The following is a 23,051-nucleotide window of genomic DNA, read 5'->3' as shown; positions in this document are numbered from 1 at the left end:
TGCTTTTATTGTCCATAGAGGGCATTAACAATAAATAAATAAAAACTATATGTGTGTATGTATATATATATATATATGTCTGATGCGACTGAACATTTTGAGTGGTCGCAAGCAAAATACTATTCACAAATGACTTTGATATTACACTTCAAAGCAACGTCCCAAAATTGGACGTTTTTTCCTATGTGTCTCAAAAACAAATCAGCACAGAAGGGTTAAGAGGAGGACGCCTTGAGCCTAAACGCGTTTGGGTTTAGGTCATGTGCATCATGTAAATTAAAAGCTATAAATAGAGGACGGTTTGAGCCTAAACGTTGTGCTCAGTAAGTGCGGTTTTTGTCTCTCTTACGAGACGTAATGTGTTGATGGCCCCGCACCTTTGCAATCACCAACACATTCGAATCCACCGTCAAACTTTATACGTCTCGAACCCATCCACTGCTAAGTTGGTTAATGGCTTCCATTGACTTGTAGGCCTTTAACTGTTCAAATGTATACGCACTTTTTGCATTGATGAGGTAGTTTACTATATCAAAATATGTGACCGCCGGCAAGAAAGTCGGGTCTTCCTCTTTTTGAAGGGTATATGGATCCTTCCCTGCAATCAATCTTATCTTAGCGTCATACCGATGGCGTTCATTTGCTCCCAAACTATCTCTATAAGACGTTGCCATTCCTGAAGTAAGCTATTCTAATAAGTTTTATAAGTCCTAAGTTTCATTGCCGTTGTTAATGCCCGTAGTAGCGTTCTTTCTGCCCTAAAATATGGCGGACCGGAAGTGGCAAATTTTATCACGGGAACGGTGTATAGGCTACATTTACGAATTAAACTGAGCCTTCAAATGGAATTATTGACAGTGATGACTCGAATTTGTATATGTACATCTTATTTATTGAGTATTTTTTGGACTCCAGTAAAATTAAGTAGTGATGAAACTTCCATAGGCGTCAATACATCACGCTGAAGTTTCAGCACCTGAACGTTTCTACTTCCTGTTCACTTAACGTAACATTTGTTTATCCATCCGGGGCTTGCTGTTCATTTGTGTTGCCTTTTCCTAACGAAACGAGCTCCTTCAAAACATTCTCATCCGGTAAGTACCGAAGTAAGAATTTAATGGACTAAGAAGTCCCATTTTAAAGCATAGTGGAAATCGTTTGGCTTTATTTAGAAGCTTTGCAGGCTTACTTAACTTTGGTTATTTTAGCTTAACTCGCTAGCTAAAACACGTAAGCGCATTCCGATTGCTTTGGTTTAACGCCACTTCCGATTTGTAAAGTTTGTTAGAAGAAAAAAATCGATCGGTGAACATGAGTGATTACATTTAATTGTATAAGACGCTTCTCGACTTGTCTTTAAGACGCTACAAATTACTACTAGGTGAACGCCAACGCAATCCCAAACATCCAAGTCACTGGAGAGGAAATTCAGGTCACGACGAACAACTGCAAAAGCAAATGAGGGTAAGATCACCACATTAGTTGTTGTATTTTTCAGACTTGCTTTGATGTGATTTTGATTAGTAATTGTGACTGTAGGCCAACAAGCCCAGATCTGACTTGCGATACAAGGTTCACGGTAACATGGTGATAACACAATTATTAATACAGGGGCCTGGAAATCATTCGAGTATATTCTACAAAACAAGTAATAAATGGAAAAACAAGCTGAATTCTATGGAGGTAGATTTGTGTCTTTATTATTAAATGGAAAAAAAGTTGCTTCAATCAAAATATTTATCTTCAATCAAAGAAAAAGTCACTTCAATAAAAAAAAAAAAGTGTTTGAATGCAAAAATAAATTTCAAACTCCCAAAAATGTATTTGGAACCTTTTTTTTTTTTGGGGATCGAATTTTTTAATTTTTTAAATTTATTTTATTTTTTTTTTTTAATTAAGTTTTTTTTTTTTTTTTTTAATTGAAACAACTTTTTTGATTGACGTAATGTAGTTTTGCGTTTGGACCACAATTTGTTGAGGACATTTTTGTCTTTATTATTCAATCAAAAAATAAGTTGCTTCAAACAAAAAATATATACCGTAATTTCTGGACTATAAGGCGCACCTGACTATAAGCCGCCAGCCACCAAATTTGACATGAAAACGGCATTTGTTCATAGATAAGCCTCACTGGACTATAAGCCGCAGTTGTCCTCATTTTATTATGGGATATTTCCACCAAAAGATATTAACTGGAAACACTTCATTTGACAAAGGCATTATAAGACTGTCATGAAACCAAATGAACCGCCATGAAGCTTTGAACCAATTGGCTGCAATGCCTTATTGTTTCAAAAATCTTCATTTGGCCATCACTGCTCCCTAGGGAGAGAGAGTCAACCTCTGCTGCCACCTGCTGTCAACACTGTTGTCATCCAACATTCCTCCTAGTATGCATTGCGGCACTACAGATGTAAATAACAATCAAAATTCATGTTTTGTGCTAATTATTTCTTTAGTTACTGTTCCAGTTGTTTCATTAATTGCTAGCTATTGTATTTGGTAACATTTTTTGGGATAGCGGTGCCATAATGCTGTTATAATTATTACATGACACTGTCATAAGCATTATTGAATGCTTATAATAGATGTCGGTTAGTGTCATCCAGCAAATTATCTCACTTTTGAATGGACGTAAAAGATCTGAGGTAGACATAAATGGAGTTAGTGACATATTATGCCACATGACACATATTGACATTTGTCATAAGCATTCAGTAATGCCCATGATAGTGTCATGTCATAATTATGACGTTCTTATGACAGTCTTATGATCCCGCTCTCAAAAAAAGTTTACCTATTAACCCAAATAAATCATCAAATAAGCCGCACTGGACTATAAGCCGCAGGATTCAAAATGAGGGAAAAAAGTAGCGGCTTATAGTCAGAAAATAAGGGTATTTTTTCAAATGAAAAATCACTTCAATCAAAATTTTTTTTAAAATCAACCGCAGAAAAGTTTTTGAATGTGAAAAATGATTTGAGACTCAGAAATTCACATTTGAACACTTAATTTTTCATTGAAACTGTTTTCTTTGATTGAAGCAATCCTTTTTGTGTTTGAGCCATTTTATGGGTAGGACATTTGTGTCTAAATCATTCAATCCCAATTAAAGTTGCTTCAATCAAAAAAACCTTTTAATCAAAGAAAAAAATCACTTGCAAAAATAATTTTCTAGTGAAAATATTTTTTTATTTGAAGTATTTATCGTAATATTTTATAAGTAAAAAGTATTAAATACAGTATATATTTTTTAAATATTCTTTATTTCAAATATATTTTTATTGAAGTGTCACCTTTTTTGAAAAGCATAAAGTTTTAAACTTTTTTTTTTTTTTTTAAGTGAAAAAAGTTTTGGACGCACTGTTTCTTTTTTAAGTGGACAAAGTTTTGAAGGCAATTTTTTCAATTGAGTATTCTTTCTCCTCCAAACACTAGACCTGTGTTTCTACCAAAAAGTTCTATTTTGGTTTCATCTGACCATAACACATTCTCCCAGTCATCTTCTGGATCATCCAAATGCTCTCTAGTGAACCACAGACGGGCCTGGACGTGTACTGGCTTCAGCAGGGGGACATGTCTGGCCGTTGTTGGAATTTAGTCCCCCTGGCCAAAGCTGCACGGGAACGGCGGCAGCCTAATGGAACTGGTGCTCCGCTGTTTACCACCCCCGCGAGCCAAACCGGGAGGAAACAAAACTCTGCGCGTTCTCTTCTTATTTTAACCCTTTGTACTGACTCCATGTTTCAAAAGTTTGAAGAAGACTCACCGAAAACAGGTTGACAATTTATTTGTCGACAATGGTCAAAAACAAGGCAAAAACAGATGACGGAGGGACCATTCTGGATCCAAAGCAAGGCTACATAGAAAATGTTTCCGAGCAGCAAATCTGTGTTATCTCAGTGTCCAGTGTTTTTAAGTCCGTGATGTAGGAGGTCGGGCCGAAGGTGTGGCTGCGTGTTGTCCCAGGACCATCCCTCTGGGGTCGGTTTTAGGCGGTTAGATTCGTCCGTGGACGGCTGGACTTGACGTCCCAAGTGCCTGCTATCAACTTTGTTATCCGGGCTGGCTCTACTTGTTGTTGGACAAAGAGGGCTTTGTCCTTGCAGAACTGATTTGCAAGTTTTGGTGCGTCAATCTTGCTCGTGACGCACATGTTGGGCTTCTATAATAAGAAGGCGTTGTGTATTTATTCTGCTTTTTTTCATTAAACTATGGTATGCTATCTATTCTACACTAGGTGTGTCAGAGCAGTACAGTCCCACAGTAAATATGAGAAATGGTACTATTTCCTGATTAATCGTATTCCATGTGTTCAAGTAATGCAAACAGTTAGATGGTGCCTACGAGAAACGGTACCATTTTTCCATTTCCCCCTCAGAAGCCCCGATAAGGTGGTTAACTTAACTGTGTCAAAGTCACTGAGTGAAGTCTGCCAAAACTATAGTTGAATGAATGTGTTAGACTAATGCAAACAATTATATGGTGTGTGCGCGAACGGTACCTTTTCCCTTCACCATGCAGGATTTGAGTCCCTGGCGGCGCATTGTGTTACTGATAGCAGCCTTTGTTACTGTGGTCCCAGCTCTCTGTAGGTCATTCACTTGGTCCCCCCGTGTGGTTCTGGGATTTTTGCTCACCATTCTTGTTATCATTTTGACGCCACGGGGTGGCATCTTGGATAGAGCCCCAGATCGGAGTAGATTATCAGTTGTCTTGTATGTCTTCCATTTTCTAATAATTGCTCCCAGAGTTGATTCCTTTACACCGAGTGAAGTAAGAGTGTGACAATATCTCGATACAGCGATATATCGCAATATTTTGCAACCCGATTGTTTATCGATATGCTCCCGCCAAGTATCGATACTTTTATTTAACATATTGGCCATACAATGGAGTATGGATGCTGTAAACTGCTGTGTTTGTTGAGCAATTCCTTGGCGGTCCACTAGGGGCGCTCGGGAGTGGTGGTGAAGGTAAATTGCGCACAAGTCGTCTAGAGAAGAAGAGAGGAAGCTCCAAGTGGGTTGAAAAAATAAAAAAGCTTCGTGAGAACGGTGGAGGAAAAAATGAGAAAAATATTGCTACAAATCACACATGGGGACACAACACTTTAGATTTTACACCAACAAGAAAGGAAGTAAGGTGAACAAGGACTTTGCTGTAGGCAAGAACTGTCTAACAAAAATATGGTCCACTGGGAGCTGGTGACGAGGTGCACACCGGATTTCCCCAAGAGAGTCTGGCTGCAGCCTCTCGATTTCTTCACTGCTTTGCTTTCATCACTTGAGGTAAGAAAGTTTTGCAATGTAATTGATTTTTAATTTACATGTATTATTTTGATGACATTTGGTGTTGAATGATATAAAATAAACCAGGACCCTAAACTGGATGTAAATGAATATTGAACAAGCCCACATGAATTTACCGATTTATTTGATATTATTTGAGAAACACTTTCCATCTAGTTTACTACACAAACTGCTATCACTGCCATTTTGATACAATAAGTTACAAAAATGGTTAGAATAGCTTCCAAAATATATAAAGTGATGTGCTTGATAATTAATGTAGCCTACATATTAAAAATAGGTCATTATTGCATTTTTAATTTCTATAGATTCAATTCATATTTTTTGTAATTCACTCAATACTTCCAACACAAAAAAAATATATCTGGATTTTAACTCAAAAGCTATTAAGTAGCTAATATTTTTTGTTTTATTTTGTTATTTTTAAGGTGAGGAAGAATGTGACTGACCAAGTCTGACATCTCAAATGCTGAAGCAGATGGTGGAAATGCTCAAACCAACACAACAAAGGTCATATACGAAGAAAACACCCACCAATTTTATCATTGCCCCTCTCCAAGGTCAACTGATGACTGACACCTACAGCACTGATGTTTTTTTTTTTTAAGATTTAAAACTCAAAGGAAATTAAGGGTGCCATTCATCATGATCTCTCCAACAGATATTAGGGGTGCAACGGTTCAGTTAGCCCACGGTTCGGTTTGAACCTCGGTTTTGGGATCACGGTTTCGGTTCGGTTTCGGTTTGCGGTTTGCATTTTTATTTTTTTATTTTTTTTAATTTAAACTGCCTTTATTTTGCTTTTTAAAAAATGAAATAAACACTTAAAATGTAAAAATGTTTGACTGTTAAAATGCCTCTTAGCTCTTTGGCAAGTGTAGTGACTAACTACTGAAATACACAGTAGTAAAAAAGTTACTTGGCAAAGTAACTGGTGATACCTTTCATGTTTTTTTCATTAAAAAAACAAAAAACAAACAAAACAAAAAAAACATAGTAACCTTTGCTATGTTTGGAGGTCATTTAATGTTGTGAATCAACCGATAAAGTTGATAAAATTGCTCCCGTTTTTGCCTTAGTTCCCTTCCGTCTACTTTCGACATGTGAACATTTTATAACTGTTTCATCCTTTAAAGATAGACTCAAGTCAAGATTTTGCCGATTTAGGAGTATTTTGGATAAAAAGTTGCTTAGGTTCGCTCGGAAGGTTTACTACAACAGAGTCTTTCTGAGAAGTATACTGCTCTAAAATGGCGGCTGTTTCTAACGCTACCGGGTGTCATTTCGCTTGTAGTTCTATATGCATGAGATATCTAGCCGTAGATTGTATGATGTCGGCCACGGTCAGGAAATTGGAGCCACCTAGCCTAGCATCGCGTTTGCTACAGCGTCTCAACAAACACTCTTCCCTCTCCGTGTCTGACTTTTCTCGTGTCATTCAAGTATTAACGAACATTGGCTCCTTGCAGAAACGGTGACCAAATCCGAACGGATGAAAAAAAACAAAAACGCAATGCACGAAAAACGTGCAGATTTTGAACGCAACGGACGGCGTACACATTTAAAAACCAGTGCTCACGTGTACAAATTACGACGAGACCGTACAACTTGACAGGTATGAATTATAGTGGACCGTCACAGTTAGGTAGTAGCACTCTGTAGCACGGGACGTCCGACTATCAGCTGTCAGGGCGAAACTATGTGCTTTTGTGAAATCATCTTCAATGGCTTTGCGTGCCATTTCTTAAATGTCGGGGATTATGATGTGGGCGAAATATGTCCGCGAGGGAACAATATAACGCGAGTCAAGCGTTGCAATTAAATTAACGAAGCCCGCATCTTCAACCACGGAATATGGTTGCATGTCTTTTGCAATGCAAATCCCCACTACGTGGGTTATTTTCTTGTGTTTTTCTGACCTGATATTGTAAGGCTTTTGGAACGCCTCTTCTATAGACCCGTGTGTTTTCACTGGTGTCATCTTCGGGGTTGTCCTGCTCTGAGAAAACGATGTCTGTGGTCTTGCCGTTAGCATAGGGAACAAGCGCTGAGCAATGCTTGCAAATTGTTTTTTGTTTTTTTCAATATTTTCTCTCCGTCTGCATTGTAGTCCACGGGGAAACCGAAATGTTGCCACACCGCAGATTTGAAAGGAGCCGGTGCTTCCTCAAAATTCGGTCTGTCGACTCCTCCGCTCGCCATAACTTTTTTGTTTTCTTTCTTGTTTCACTTTCACCTCGCTCGTAAGCGAGAGAGGGCGTTACTCGGCTCCTATTACACAGGTGCTTGACAGCGATTGTACATTTACTCGCGGGGCGGGAATTTCTCCACAGCTGCGCTTCACGTCACACACAGGCACACAGAGTTGGACCAATTAATTCCACAAGCGTTCGGAATAAATTACTGTACTTGCAAAACCAAAAAGGCGCGGTTCATAAAGGCGTATTGAACCGAACAGGGCGAACCGTTCGGTTCGGTTTTGAACCGCGAACCATTGCACTGCTAACAGATATCCGTGGTTTTGGTTTGTTTCCTCTCTCTGTGTAGGTGCACAATTTGCAGTAGGTTTATATTTTACAGCAATGTTGCACAGAAAAGGTGTCACTGTTTAATAAATGACTTAAACAGTATTTTTTCTATTTTGAAATATCTTTTTTCCGTTTCAACAGTTGTATCGTAGAATATCATGTATCCAATTTCTGACCAATATATCGATAATCGCTGTATCGGGATATCGTGAGATAATCGTTATCGTGAGCCTCGTATCGCGAATCGTATCGTATCGTGAGGTGCCCTGAGGTTCCTACTCCTAGAGTGAAGAGTTACAGAAAACGTTTGGCCTCCGTTATTGCCAACAAAGGGTACATAACTAGATATTGAGATGAACTTTTGTTATTGACCAAATACTTATTTTCCACCATGATTTGCAACTAAATTGTTTAAAAATCAAACAATGTGATTTTCTGTTTTTTTTTCCACATTGTTGAGGTTTACCGTATTTTTCGGACTATAAGTCGGAGTTTTTTTTCATAGTTTGGCTGGCAGTGCGACTTATACTCAGGAGCGACTTATGTGTGAAAATAATTAACACATTATGATATCATTTCACATGTTATTTTGGTGTTTTGGGGTGACACTGATGGTTTGGTAAACTTCTTAGCATGTTCTTTATGCTATAGTTATCTGAATAACTTAATAGCTATGGCCACATTCGCGTTCTGCCTTTGGCAATGTGTGTTCAATTGTATTATTGACTTTTTTATATTGAAATGTATGCTTTTAGTTTGTGGCGCTTTCACGCCCACGTGGTGGCACACTTGCAGTTGTTTACGTGAAGAGCGCTCACACGCCAGAAGAAGACCGACAGCTACGTAGCTGAGTGAGTGGGCGAGTTAGCGAGAAAGAAACATGGCTGCGAACCTACGTTCATGGTTTATGCTTGTAAAATATCTCTACAGAGGCAACGCCTGTGTGTATCATCTTTTCTGTTGTTGTTGTGTGTTTACCACCCGCGATCGGACACTTAGAGCCAGTTGTGTGGTTGTTTGAACGATGCGCTAATGCTAGCGAACGCATGCTAATCGTTTGCGTCATGTCATTGCTGTAAAAGCACCTATTATCATTTATTTAAGTCGATGCGAACCTGTTTGGTATCGAGGACGAAATTGATTCAGCAAATTATACGGACGTCCAGCATCGTCATTTGGGAGTTTAGCCCGCTGAATAGCCAGGACCGAGCCGTAGCGTCCTGGTGAGGACAGTATATTCGCATTTTGTTGTTCATGCACTGTACACTGTACACTTATTCAGCATGTTGTTCTCTATTGTATTTTTATATTAAATTTCGTTTCAAGATGACATGTCTGTTCTATGTGTTGGATTTTATCAAGTAAATTTCCCCCAAAAATGCGACTTGTACTCCGGTGCGACTTGTATATGTTTTTTTTCCTCTTCGTTGGGCATTTTATGGCTGGTGCGACTTATACTCAGGTGCGACTTGTTGTCCGAAAAATACAGTACCAATGTTGACAATTACAGCCCTCTTGAATCTTTTCAATTCGGAGAATTTGCACAATTGGTGGTTGACTAAATACTTATTTGCCCCACTGTACATATAGTTTCCAAGGCGGAAACGTGACGGAATCCCCCGTTTTCAATTAAAAAATTATTCTTTTTTTTTTTTTTTTTTACAAAGCATTCTGATCACTTCAAGTCAATTTTATGGAACTTTAAAGATGCCACGTTATTGATAATATTAATTCTAGTATTCTCTCACTGAACATTGCAATCCTATCTCTCTGCTCTGTACCTGCGGTCTCATCATGGCTGGTCCTTGAATGATCTGTATATTTCTCCCCATATTATATAAAAAAAAAAAAGCAACCTGAATATCATGGCAAAAGCTGGACTTTAGCAAATCTCGTGATTATCACTGTGATTTTTTTTTTTCCCACCCAGTGTCCCACAGATGTCACTGTAGAAGATCTTCACCATAAAAAGCACGATCCAATCCACGTTAACCAGGAAGAGGAGTCCGAGATGGCGTGTATCAAACAGGAGGAAGAGCCAGAGACCCCCGACATGAAAAAAGAAGACCAGGAAGTTGAAATCCCCAAGTTTCCAATGGGTGTCAGTGTGAAGAGCGAGGAAGACAAAGGACCAAGCAAAGAGAGGGGAGCAGTGAACCCTGCGAGCGACACCTCATTTAAGCACTTGACAACAAAAGGAGAGCAACAAGACAGCGTCTTAGCTCCGTTTTCGGACAGCGACGCCATAACGTCACATTCATCTGACTTTAATACTAATGAGGAAGAGGATGACTTTGACCAAAATGCTTCAAAATCTTCAAAGAAGACATCATTGAAAAGAGACACAAAGGAATGCGCGGTTGGGAAACGTTTTCCCTGCACACTTTGTGATAAAAGATTTTCTTGGAAGGCACATTTAGAAGCACATAAGCGCATACACACTGGAGAGAAGCCTTTTGCTTGCACACTTTGCGATAAAAGATTCATCGATAAGGGACGTTTAAACAGACATACCAGAAACCACACTGGTGAGAAGCCTTTCGCCTGCACACTCTGTGGTAAAAGATTCGTCGATAAGAAAGGTTTAAAAGACCACACAAGTAGACACGCTGGAGAGAAGCCTTTCGCCTGCACACTTTGTGGTAAAAGATTCTTCGATAAGTGCGTTTTAAACACCCACACACGCAGACACACTGGTGAGAAACCTTTCGCCTGCACACTCTGTGATAAAAGATTCGTCGATAAGAGTAGTTTAAACAGCCACACAAGTAGACACACTGGAGAGAAACCTTTCGCCTGCACACTTTGTGGTAAAAGATTCGTCGAAAAGAGTAGTTTAAAAAGCCACACAAGTAGACACACTGGAGAGAAACCTTTCGCCTGCACACTTTGTGGTAAAAGATTCGTCGAAAAGAGAGGTTTGAACAAACACACACGCAGACACACTGCAGAGAAATCTTTCGCCTGCACACTCTGTGGTAAAAGATTCGGCGATAAGAAAGGTTTAAAAAACCACACAAGTAGACACACTGGAGAGAAGCCTTTCGCTTGCACACTTTGTGGTAAAAGATTCGTCGATAAGGGAGATCTCAACAGACACACAAGTAGACACGCTGGAGAGAAGCCTTTTGCCTGCACACTTTGCAATAAAAGATTTCATCTGAAGGCTGGTTTAGAAATGCATAATAAGCGTATACACATTGGAGAAAAGCCTTTTGCCTGCACACTTTGCGATAAAAAATACTTCACGAAAGAAAAATTAAATGTTCACACAAGAAACCACACTGGAGAGAAGCCTTTTGCCTGTTCAATTTGTGGTAAAAGATATGCTCAGAAAAAAACTTTAGTAACCCACGCAAGAGGCCACACTGGGTAAAAACTAAGCTTGAGAACGATAAACCGATACAACCGGATATTTTACTGGTTTTACAGGTGAGAGATACAGCTATATCGATATTAAACTTACCATTTGACAGTAATTAGCCATTAAATATTCAATGAACCGATAGTAGATAGAATTCGGCTATCGCGAGCACAAGAATCGGCTTCTAATGCCTAGTTCAATCCATTGCTTAATATGATAATAATTTAGCTTTTAAGCAAGCAACTTAGCTCAATGTCACTTACAGCTACAAATCAGGTCAGAAACCTTGGCGTAATTATTGACTCCGACCTAAAATTTGATAGCCATCGAAAGTCCGTCACTAAATCCGCTTATTACCACCTAAAAAATATAACAAGAATTAAGGGGCTTCTGACTCAACAAGACATGGAAAAACTTATGCATGCATTCATTTTCAGCAGATTGGACTATTGCAACGGTATATTTACGGGTCTTGATAAAAAATCAGTCAGGAAGCTGCAGCTAGTACAGAATGCTGCAGCCAGAGTCCTCACAAATACAAGGAAGCTGTACCACATTACACCGGTTTTGAAATCGCAACACTGGCTTCCAGTGAGTCAAAGGATAGACTATCAAATACTACTGCTCGTCTACAAAACACTTAATGGCCTTGGACCAAAATACATGCTTGATTTGTTACATTCCTATGAGACATCTAGACCCCTAAGGTCGTCTGGAACCGGTCTTCTGCATGTTCCAAGAACAAAAACCAAGCAGGGTGAGGCAGCATGTAGTTATTATGCTCTTCACCTCTGGAACAAGTTACCTGAACGTCTGAAGTATGCTCAAACTGTTAGCTCTTTCAAATCAGGGCTAAAAACGCTTTTGTTTAGCACTGCATATCCATAACTGTCTATATATTTCAATCTACTTGCTTTATATTCCTTTTGTGCTTATCTCCATTGCTGATTTCAATTATTAGTATTAGTAGTAGTTTTTGTTTTATTTTTATTTTTTTAAATTTTATTCTATTTGTTATGAAATGCGATTTTTATGTATAATTTTATTTCCGATTTTGATTGTCTTAAATGTGATTTTTATGATCTTCATGTGATGTAAAGCACTTTGAATTGCCTTGTGTTGAATTGTGCTATATAAATAAATTTGCCTTGCCTTGCCTTTACCTCACGTGCTGCTCTTGTGTCATTCACCACACAGCGCAATTAGATTGTGACCGCCGTCATTACCCGATCGTCACGGGCGTGTCATAACGCGAGAGCTAACAAAAGCACTGTGACGCACGCTCCGTAGCGTTTTCTTCTCAGCCCAAAACGAAACTAGTATTGGCAACGCAGCAACACGCTAAAACAATGGACAGTTTGCGCACCACGCCAGCGACATGCAGCGATTGATTTTCAACGCACCCAGGAAAACAAAAGTCGGACTTTGAAGTGACGAAGGCAGCCAGATCTATTCGCATGGGACAGAGCTAGTGTGAAGCGGTACAGAGATCGTGAGTTTGTAACCCTGAAAATAATCCACTACAATGGTGGAAAGGGCAGCACGATCTGCTGGAGATATTGTTTCCACGAAACGCAGTCTACTTAAACATGAACATGTAGATCAGTTGATCTTCCTCAAGAAAAATCTGCCCTTCAAAAGAGATATAGACAGTGATGAGGAATTTAAAAAATGTGGAAGCACAGGCATAAGTGAATGACTTTGCTGTTTATAAGGTTAAAGTGATGATTACAGAGCTGTCTGTTATACCAGTGGTAAAGCATAATTATTTATGATAACACTAACAGGTTTAATTCTTTTTTTCAAGAGCTACTGCATATAATATTTTTTGCTTATAAGATGATTACGTTGAAAGTTTGCACTTAGATTACTTACCTATTGTGTTCAAAACACCAGGAAACACAGTTATTAAGTCACTGCACTTTATTGTTGTCTGTCACTCGAGTTTTATTGTATTATCAATCCCATCCAACAAAATGACGGTCATATAGTAAGCCTTATTTGTTTTCTCATAAAAAAATAAAACATAACATTGGTATGAAATGTTGTCGTTTAATTTTGCAATTAAAAAATGTGGTCTTGTTTATATTTTTAAAATACTGTACGAACACACACAACAAATGTTTACTATCGTATCGTTTTCACTCTATCGAACCGTATCGTTCTTAAACTGTATTGAATCGTATCAAATCGCTCGGCCTAAAAAATGTATCGTTTTTTAATCGAATCGTAACCTGTGTATCTAGATACATATCGAATCGGCTTCATGCCAGAGATTCCCAACCCTAGTAAAAACCTTTGAATTGCATTGTTTGACAAGGTATTCAAATTCCTGCAATGCATTTACAGTGGAAAAAGCATTTCAATGTAATTATTCAGTTTCTCTTGAACCTCTTGAAAAAGTTGTTGAAATTATATTTCAGGTGCTGTTCTTTTTCTATCCAATATAAATATATATATATATATATATATATATATATAATATATATATATATAATATATATATATATATATAATATATATATATATATATATATATTAGGGCTGTCAAAATTATCGCGTTAAGACGCGGTAATTAATTTTTTTAATTAATCACGTTAAAATATTTGACGCAATTAACGCACATGTCCCGCTCAGACAGTATTCTTCCTTTTGGTAAGTTTTACAGCAAGGTTTTTTGTGCTGTCTAACAGCGAACTCTTGTGGTCGCTTTGCGACATGGTTTATTGCTTTCTTGCCAGTTCAATATGGCTGTACGACGTCTCGGGCTGACGCCTACGTTGTAATGTTGTGCTTATATGATCCTTGGACAAGATTTGTCCGTAAGTAGTATGGTTGTTGTAAAGAATGTACATATTATGTTAGTAAGCGAAATGTTATATTTTTTGTATGAGACGCTTTTTGTTTGTTTAGTGAACCTGTATAGCGTGCTAAGCTAACGTTGTTGCTAATGCAATGCTTGTGTACTTTTTTTTGTAGTTTCACTACGGTCCAAAGAGGACAGTGGTTTGAGGCAATTTTATTAATAAATCGGATGAAAAAGGAAGAAGTCTGATTATTAAGGCGTCGTTCACTAGCTGTCTAGCTTTGGAAAAAGTAGACGCTTCGGAGTGAGGACAGCATAGACAGATTTAAATGACAGTAGAGTGAAATGCCCACTACAGTCCTTATGTACCGTATGTTGAATGTATATATCCATCTTGTGTCTTATCTTTCCATTCCAACAGATTTTACAGAATATATATATAATTTACAGAAAAATATGGCATATTTTATAGATGGTTTGAATTGCGATTAATTGCGATTAATTACGATTAATTAATTTTTAAACTGTAATTAACTCGATTAAAAATTTTAATCGTTTGACAGCCCTAATATATATATATATATATATATATATATTTTTTTTTTTTTTTAATTGAATAAATTGTTTTACATGTCTTTCTGTTGAGATTGTTCCATGACATATCGCGATATTAGGTCAGACAATTCTCGTGTTGATTAAAAAAATCCATCTGTATCGATCTGTACACTTGTGTTTTTGGTAGAAATAGAGCTGCAGCTATTGAGTGTTTTAGTAATTGAGAGTAATTGAAAATTCCATCGATTCATCCAGTAATTGGATAAAACATTTTTGAGGGTAAAAAGCAGGGGTGAAAGTGGCTAAAATATCTTACAGGAACTCCCCGACGTGAAGGTTGCCAAGGAGCCACTAATTTTATGTATTCTCTTTTTTTGGGGGGGGGGGGGGCAAACCTCTTAAAACTAATGAAATGCAAAGAAAACTGTTTTGGCACAGTTATTTCTATAACACAAACAAAAACTGATTTTCATTCAAAATTGTATTTTTTCAATGATTTGCAAAATAGAAGTTAACAAAACCCACAATAACCCCAACCTCCATCTCCAAATTTTTATTTTCCCTCATTCCCTCACATACTAAATGCCAAATCTCAATTTTAACTACTTAAGAATATAGGATGTATATTAAAATCGAAGTTAATGTAAACTTTTACTTTTGCTTTCTTTTTTTTTTTTTTAATAATTGAGAAATAAGTAACATTCAGAAAAATAAGTACAAATGACTTATATTATGCAGAGTGAAATGGAATATATTTTGAAGATCGCGCAAACATTGACTTTTTTAAATCATAAGGAAATGAATTAAGTAGCCTAACATAAATGAACAAATATAAGTCCAAAGTGCACTTTGACAGCTCAGATGTTCTGAACCTCCCCAGAGCAAAGAAAACTAAATATGATAAATAAGCCTCCTCAACTCTTTTGTTACCCTGAAAGATTTGATCCATTTTCTGTTGCATTGCCCTTTTTTGGCGCATCAATTCAACTTTTTTTTTTTTTTTTTTTTTTTTTTGCTGTTCCAGAAAACATGCACATTTGAACCAATCAGAGCTAACTATCTCTGCTGATCACATGTCAGTATGTCAGCCAATTGAACGGATAAATGAGTCCAGGCGTTTTGCTTTGCTGCGTGCATTCGCATATTGACGTGACTCATCATCGTCAGACTCAGATAACTGCAGCATGCAGCAGCTGCAGAAACCTCCATGCCGTCCGTGGAATAATAATATATACTAGTTCTTCTAAAAAAATTAGCATATTGTGATGAAGTTCATTATTTTCTGTTATGTACTGATAAACTTTACACTTTCATATATTTTAGATCCATTACACACAACTGAAGTAGTTCAAGCCTTTTATTGTTTTAATATTGATGATTTTGGCAAAAAAGTCAAGAAAAACCAAAAATCCCCATCTCAAAAAATTAGCATATTTAAAAAAGTGTTTTTCAATTTTTGGCAAAAAAGTCAAGAAAAAAAACAAAAATCCCCATCTAAAAAAATTTGCATATTTAAAAAAAGTGTTTTTCAATTAAAAAAAAAAAAAAAGTCTTATACCGGATCTGCGTTCCTGACCGTTCTGGCCCACATTCACCCCTGGCTACACTATATATGTGCTCTGAAGAGGGACATTAAAATCTCATTGTTATAAACTCTAAACATGGCGAGTCGTCATAAATCGGGTGTGCCAAAGAAAAAAAAGAGGTGAAGATCGTTGAGGTGAACGCGAAAAAAGGGTGAAGATTTTAAAAGGGGGACAAGAAGCCACAGAATTAGGGCTAGTGTTGGCTGTGGACGGTGATGTTGGTAAGTGAACAACAGTCGCTAACACTGAACGTTACATTCGCGATCTATATGACCAAAGCCCGATTCAAGTGTAATATAAAAATAAATAATAAAAAATTACCTAAGCTCCATCATATCACAGGGCAGGCTTAACAACCTAGCCATGCTCTACATTGAGCGTGAGCTTTCTCAAAAACTGGATTTTACTGATGTTATAAATGAATGTGCTGTCAAAAAATCTAGGCGCATCACTGTTTGAGGGCTTGATATCCCCAGGGATGTGGCGGGGGGAGTCATAGGATGTTTAGTTATACTGTTTTGTTGCTTAGCAGGCAGGCATAGCACTCTCAGTTGGGACAATAGATGGACATTGTTTATATTGTGTCACATCACATTACGGTCTGTTAAATTTAACTATCCATCTCAAATTATATAATTTGAAATTTTACACTGTCATTGCTTGAAAAGCATTAAAAGTACTGCGTATGTTGTCGTGACAAGCTGGTGGCAGGGGTGGGGTGGGGTAGCCCTATAATGGTCCCTTGTCCCCGGGCCCCTGCAAGTCGGCTGACAGCCCTGTGTGTGTTTAAGATAGAGATGTGTTGTTCGCGAACAAACCGGTTCTTAGAGCCGGCTCTTTGAAGTAAATGACGAGAGCCTGCTCCTAATAGGGAGCCGCTCCTAATAGGAGTAGAATTTTTTGTTTTCTCCTGTCCCCCCCCCCTTCGGTTAAAGCTGCATGTGATTGGTCAAGATCCGTGGTAGAAGAAGGAGGGGAGGGTTACACACACACACTGCAGCGAGGAGAAGGGGGAGGAGTTAGATATATACTAATCTATATATAATATATACTAGTATATATAATCTTCTTAGATAATATATGGTTATGATATGGTTTTTCTTAATGCCAATCTTCACTAAAGACTAGCTAAAACTTTCACCTAGATGCTGCTTTTTTCTTTTTGTTTTACAAATTTTAATTTATAATTTGTTGTGTGGTAATCAAAGCTTACTTACGTTGTTTTAAGTTAAATAGTTAAAAGCTTATAAATATACACAATCAGAGATTTGAATTTTTTGTTGACCTTGTTTTGAGATGGGTCTTTGTTTTTGTACTTTATAATGTATTTTTTGTAGCACTCCATGTTGTACTCCATGTTGAGTATGTTCAGAAGAACATAAAGCCATATAAATAATAAGTATTTGATATACTGTATATTTTTTACATTAGTAATTCGTTTTACATATAATTTTACATTATTTTTGGTAGTAAATTAATTTAAGCAACAAAACAACTGCATTTGGGAGACGAACTTTTAAGTGAGCCGAGCCAAAAGGACCGCCTCGCTAAAAAGAGCTGGAATTCCCATCACTAGTTTAAGCATGATTGATGTTTAGCAGGTTTGCAAAACATATTGAAGGGAATAGGTACCGTTCTCACACACACCATACAGTATAATTGTTTGCATTATTCTAACACATTCATCTAACTATAGTTTAGGCAGACTTCACTCCATGCCCATGACACAGTAAAGTGAATCACCTTATCGGAGCTCATGAGGGGGAAATGAAAAAATGGTACCGTTTCTCGTAGGCACCGTCTAACTGTTTGCATTACTCGAACACACGTAATATAATTAATCAGGGAATAGTATAATTTCTCATACTTACTGTAGGACTGCACTACTCTAACACACCTAATATAAAAAAATAGCACACCATGGTTTAAAGAAGCAGAATAGATACACATCGCCATCTTATCACAGAAGCCCAACGTTGCCCAACGCAGGCATGCAAACTGGTTAGGGGTGAAAAAGGTGACAAAGTAACATGGACACACGGCATGAGCGGAAAAGTGCATTTCATAGTGCAACCAGAGACATCTCGAATTAAACACAGTACATAAAAATTTAACATATACAAGTCTAAATCTCTCAGCCTGAAATCAGAACATATAAGACAAATTAAGTAGCAAATTATACAAAATCTAAATTATAAAATATACAGTATGTCCCATTTCCATTAAGCAGAGAACAACTGTACTCCCGTCTCTCACTTTTGTCAGTCATTTGTTGTCACGAGAAGAGAGTGGCGGTGATAGGTCTGGGTCATCGGACTAGAGCAGGGGTCCCCAACCTTTTTTGCACCACGGACCGGTGTTATTTGGGTCTTTTTTTCACGGACCGGTGTTCTGACAAATTTTGAACCCCATCAAAAATTGCAGCTACGTGGTTATGCGCACGTTAAACATACCTGCAAAATGCGCAAATGCAGCGAATCCAAGGTAAACACTACAAACTTTCTTGAAAGAAAGGAATATTAACTTACGTTTGATCATGGAAGGACTTGTAGAAAAGTTCTCCTCAGATTCATCCTGCCATGTAAGCTGCACACAACAGCTGCACACCGCGCTCACCATTAACAACTTCGCCTTGTCATTAAACATTGCTTAAGAAGCCCGCTTCACAAAGATACGATGTTGGACATTGTAGCAAGGTTTTCAAAGCTCTTGTCGCGATGTCAGGATATTCCAGAATGACTTTAATCCAGAACCTCGGTAGAGTTGTTGTCTCAAATGTACGTTTAATAAGGTCGCCGTCATTTGCGATCTCTCTGTTTATTCCCAAACGGGTCACGAATCCACTTCTTCGCAGTTCGTGGGTCTTCGAGGTTGTAGGCTCGTCAGGTGTCCTTTCCGCCGTAAAAATGTCCTTTTCGTCGTAAAAATATCTCCAAAGACGTCCGTTTTCCAGTTATCTTCGCTCGTGTGGGGGCTAATTATTTCCGGGAACAAATGTGCTGCGCCCGCGGCCTAGTAATACGTTATTATCGAGGACAAGCGCACATAGATATATTATATACACAAACAAGATGTACTGCCTGCTGTCCAATCAATGGATTTCTGTGACGACATTTTAATCTATTCCGTAGTATTATATCTAGAGTAGACAGGGATATTGGTGTGTTAAGCAGGGGCACAGGGTTAGTTCAGCCAGAATGCGGTCGTTATTAGATTATTATTTCTGTGCGGCCCGGTGGCAAATGCGCACCGGAACCGGTCCGCAGCCCGGCAGAAGGGGACCCTTGGACTAGAGTGTAGTTTTGAGCATGGACTACGGTTTTGAAGTTAACGGTTTCACTCGCTCGTTGACAGACACCCCCCCCCCATCGCCCCATTTTTTTCTCCTTGGATCTACGTGATTCAGAAAAATGACCCATTTTGATTTCAAAACGGCGAAATTTCGCCGAAAGGTGGCAAGTTTGCATGCCTGCCAACGAGCAAGGTTGACGCACCAACTCTGGCAATCAGTTCTCCCGACGACGAACAAGGACAAAGACCAGCGCGCTTTGTCCTAAAACAAGTAGTGCCAGCCCGGATAACAAAGTTCATAGCTGGCGCTTGGGACGTCAAGACCAGCGTCGGTCGCTGTGGCAACCACTTGCCATCCGCGCACGAACCTAAACCGCCCATAACCGGCCACAGAGGGAAGGTCCCAAAAGCAACGCCCGGACACACCTTCGGACCGGCCTACTCCACCACGGACTTAAAAAACACTGGACGCTGAGATAACACAGATTTGCTGCTCGGAAACATTTTCTATTTAGCCTTGTTTTGGATTTAGCATTGTTCCTCCGTCGTGTGTTTTTGCCTTGTTTTTTGACCATTGTCGACGAAAAAATTGTCAACCTGCTTTCGGTGAGTCTTCTTCAAACTTTTGGAACATGGAGCACAGGCGGTTTTTGCCATGGGCAATGTGGGCGACCGTCCAGGGCGCAATCTAATTGGGGGCGCACAAGCGCCCTCTAGAACAAAACAAAACAAAAAAAAATCAGCTAGTTTTCTAGACCAATCCCACTCATTTCCATGTCTGGTTGGTAGAGTGGGCGCTAGGGCGCCCCTTACTATCATATCAACTGCTCCAGAGAGTCGTGTGAGACAGAGGTCAAGGCAGGGGGAAACGGGAGGGGATCAGCTGCTCGCGACTGTAACATGAATGAGCAAGACGAGTCTCGCTTATTCTCAGAGGAAAAGCAAGGAGAGTGGCGGGGCTCCATACCCTGTAAAGCATTTCACAGGCCACCTTATTATTCATGATGTGACTACTTAAAGAAACGGGGATTTTTTTTCCAAGAAAGTCTATTAATGGGTCTATCATATTCCTCGTTCAATACTCTATAAGAAAAATATAACATATATGCATCTAAAATAATCCCAAACGATTTTATTAGCAATTTTAATACTCCTTTTAGCAAGGTTACTTGGGTATGCGGTATGCCGCTGCGTACGTTCCCATAGCAACCAGTCCTGTTATTGTCCTACGTCAAAAGCGCTGCATATTCTGAGAACGAGAATAGGCGTAAGTGTAAGGTGCACATTTTGAGCAGAGTGGTTGATCCCACTCGTTCTCGCTGCGTCGAGGAGAGCGTTCTTTACTTTATATTCGCATTGCACATTTGCTTTAAGAGGGACGGTGTTAGTTTAGCATCTTAAAATGATGTTGTACATCCATATGAGTGTAAAGTACTTAGTTTTCGCAACTTTTTTGGCCAAGATGACCGCACGCAGCGCGCACTCGAACCCCCCGCCCCCACCTTCGTGTTCATTTTACTGCACAAATATGTATGTGTGTCACGTGACTCAGAGTGAGTGGGCGGCGATCGGTCCCTTTTTTAATTGGCAAAATGAAAAGTTATCCGTCTGGAAATAAAAAAAGAAAAAAAAGAGGAGAAAAGGAAGCAAGACAGTGGTGAGTGTACTATGTTACTGTAGTTTTATGTCCTAATGTAGTTGAAGCACTGCAGACTAGTAGTAGTAAACCAATTAACTGCCTTAACTTGTTGTAACTAGCTTGTTAGCGTTTGCTAACACCAATGCAGCATGCTAGCGTTTCTTCATACATAAAGATGTTACCTAGAACATTAAATCAGTGTTTAGAATCACCATACACACTGATCAGCCAGACTGATAAGATGTTACATGATTCACTTCGGTGCCAGAATTTTATCCTTATTAAGTAAAAGCAATATAACTTACCAGCTAGTCAGTAGAATACGGTATGTGTAAAGGTATGTGAACTAAGCACAATAATAATAATCAGAATCTGAAGTACATTTTGTTTATTAAGGCAAATGTGTGTAAATAATTAAGGATAGTGTGAAGTGAATGGATAATGCAATTGGGGGGGGGGGGGGGGGCACTTTGAGTGTCCAAAAAAGCGCTCTATGAGAGCGAGGCTTTATTAGACTTTTATTAAATATGCTATTGCTACAAGTCCAACTGTCCCCCTTACTTGCACATGCTCAAAGGGCCCCATGTTGCCTGTTGCCTAGGGCCCCCGGGGACCCTTGCTACGCCTTTGGGCGGGGGATAGACTATTTTAATAAAATAACATAAAAAACGTAACACATTGTTGTGTTTGATGTCGGCGGGGGGGGGGGGGGGTAGTTTGGATGTCGGTGTGTGTGTGTGTGTGGGGGGGGGGGGGGGGGCTGATGGGGTGGTTTGCCCAGGGCGCGAAAGTAGCCAGGACCGCCACTGACATGGAGTCATACAAAGGGTTAACATATGAGGTGAACGCGCGGAATTTCCGCCCTCCCGGTAGGCACACTCCTGTGTGTGGCTTGGCCGGGGGGGCGAATTCCAACAATATAATAAAAAGGTCAAGTAATTCTATAACTAAAATATTTTTGTTCATTACTGGTTTTTATTTCAACTTCTTCCACAGAACTATTTTTAAAGCTCTTCTCTGTTTTCTATAAAAATCAACTTTAGACTAGAGTGTCACTTGTGGACATAAGGAATGTGTATTTCTATTTGTATTTTCAATTCGTTAATTTTTCATAGCATTGTATCTATCAATTCATTTATATAGCATGGAATTATTTTTTTTTTTAAAAAGTGATCTTATTTTATTTGGTACTGCAGTAGTACAGTAGTACAGGCAATTAAAGCAGGTGTGTTCAGGGATTGATGTTTAGCAGGATGATGCCAGGATCGCAAACATATTTATAGAACTACTTGACCTTTTTATTCTACCTTCAATATTGTTGTTCATTACTGGTTGACTTTTTTATTTCAACTCCTTCCATGAAACTATTGTTAAAGCTCTTCTCTGTTTTCTATAAAAATCAACTTTAGACTAGAGTGTCACTTGTGGACATAGGGAATGTGTATTTCTATTTGTATTTTCAATTTGTTAATTTGTTAATTTTTCATAGCATTGTATCTATCAATTCATTTATATAGCTTGGAATTATCTAAAATAAAATAAAAAAGTGATCTTATTTTATTTGGTACTGCAGTAGTACAGTAGTACAGGCAATTAAAGCAGGTGTGTTCAGGGATTGATGTTTAGCAGGATGATGCCAGGATCGCAAACATATTTATAGAACTACTTGACCTTTTTATTCTACCTTCAATATTGCTGTTCATTACTGGTTGACTTTTTTAATTATTTCAACTCCTTCCATGAAACTATTTTTAAAGCTCTTCTCTGTTTTCTATAAAAATCAATTTTAGACTAGAGCAGAGGTTAGCAACCCTGGTCCTCGAGTGCCACTATCCAGCTTGTTTTCCATGTCTCCCTTCTTTAACACACCTGAATCAAATAATTCTGATCGTTATTAGGCTCCTGCAGAGCCTGCGGATGAGCTGATCATTTGATTCAGGTGTGTCAAAGAAGGGAGACATGGAAAACA

The 23,051-nt window shown here is 38.6% G+C and overlaps 1 protein-coding gene across 1 annotated transcript in view; it reads left to right on the top strand.

Moving 5' to 3' along the window:
- Nucleotides 1–995: 995 nt before the first annotated feature.
- LOC130915736 (gastrula zinc finger protein XlCGF57.1-like) overlaps nucleotides 996–23,051 on the top strand; it is a 33,004-nt gene continuing 10,948 nt past the window's right edge. Inside the window, exons 1-2 of the mRNA XM_057835749.1 lie at nucleotides 996–1,094; nucleotides 1,382–1,464. Of these exons, the coding sequence (XP_057691732.1) occupies nucleotides 1,459–1,464 (6 nt within the window). The 5' untranslated portion in view covers nucleotides 996–1,094; nucleotides 1,382–1,458. The remainder of the gene's footprint in view (nucleotides 1,095–1,381; nucleotides 1,465–23,051) is intronic.

The sequence above is a fragment of the Corythoichthys intestinalis genome, chromosome 1 (assembly GCF_030265065.1).
Source record: "Corythoichthys intestinalis isolate RoL2023-P3 chromosome 1, ASM3026506v1, whole genome shotgun sequence".
Taxonomy (NCBI): Eukaryota; Metazoa; Chordata; class Actinopteri; order Syngnathiformes; family Syngnathidae; genus Corythoichthys; species Corythoichthys intestinalis.
Note: the sequence above shows the minus strand (reverse complement) of the source record. Positions and strands in the feature narration are given on the sequence as shown.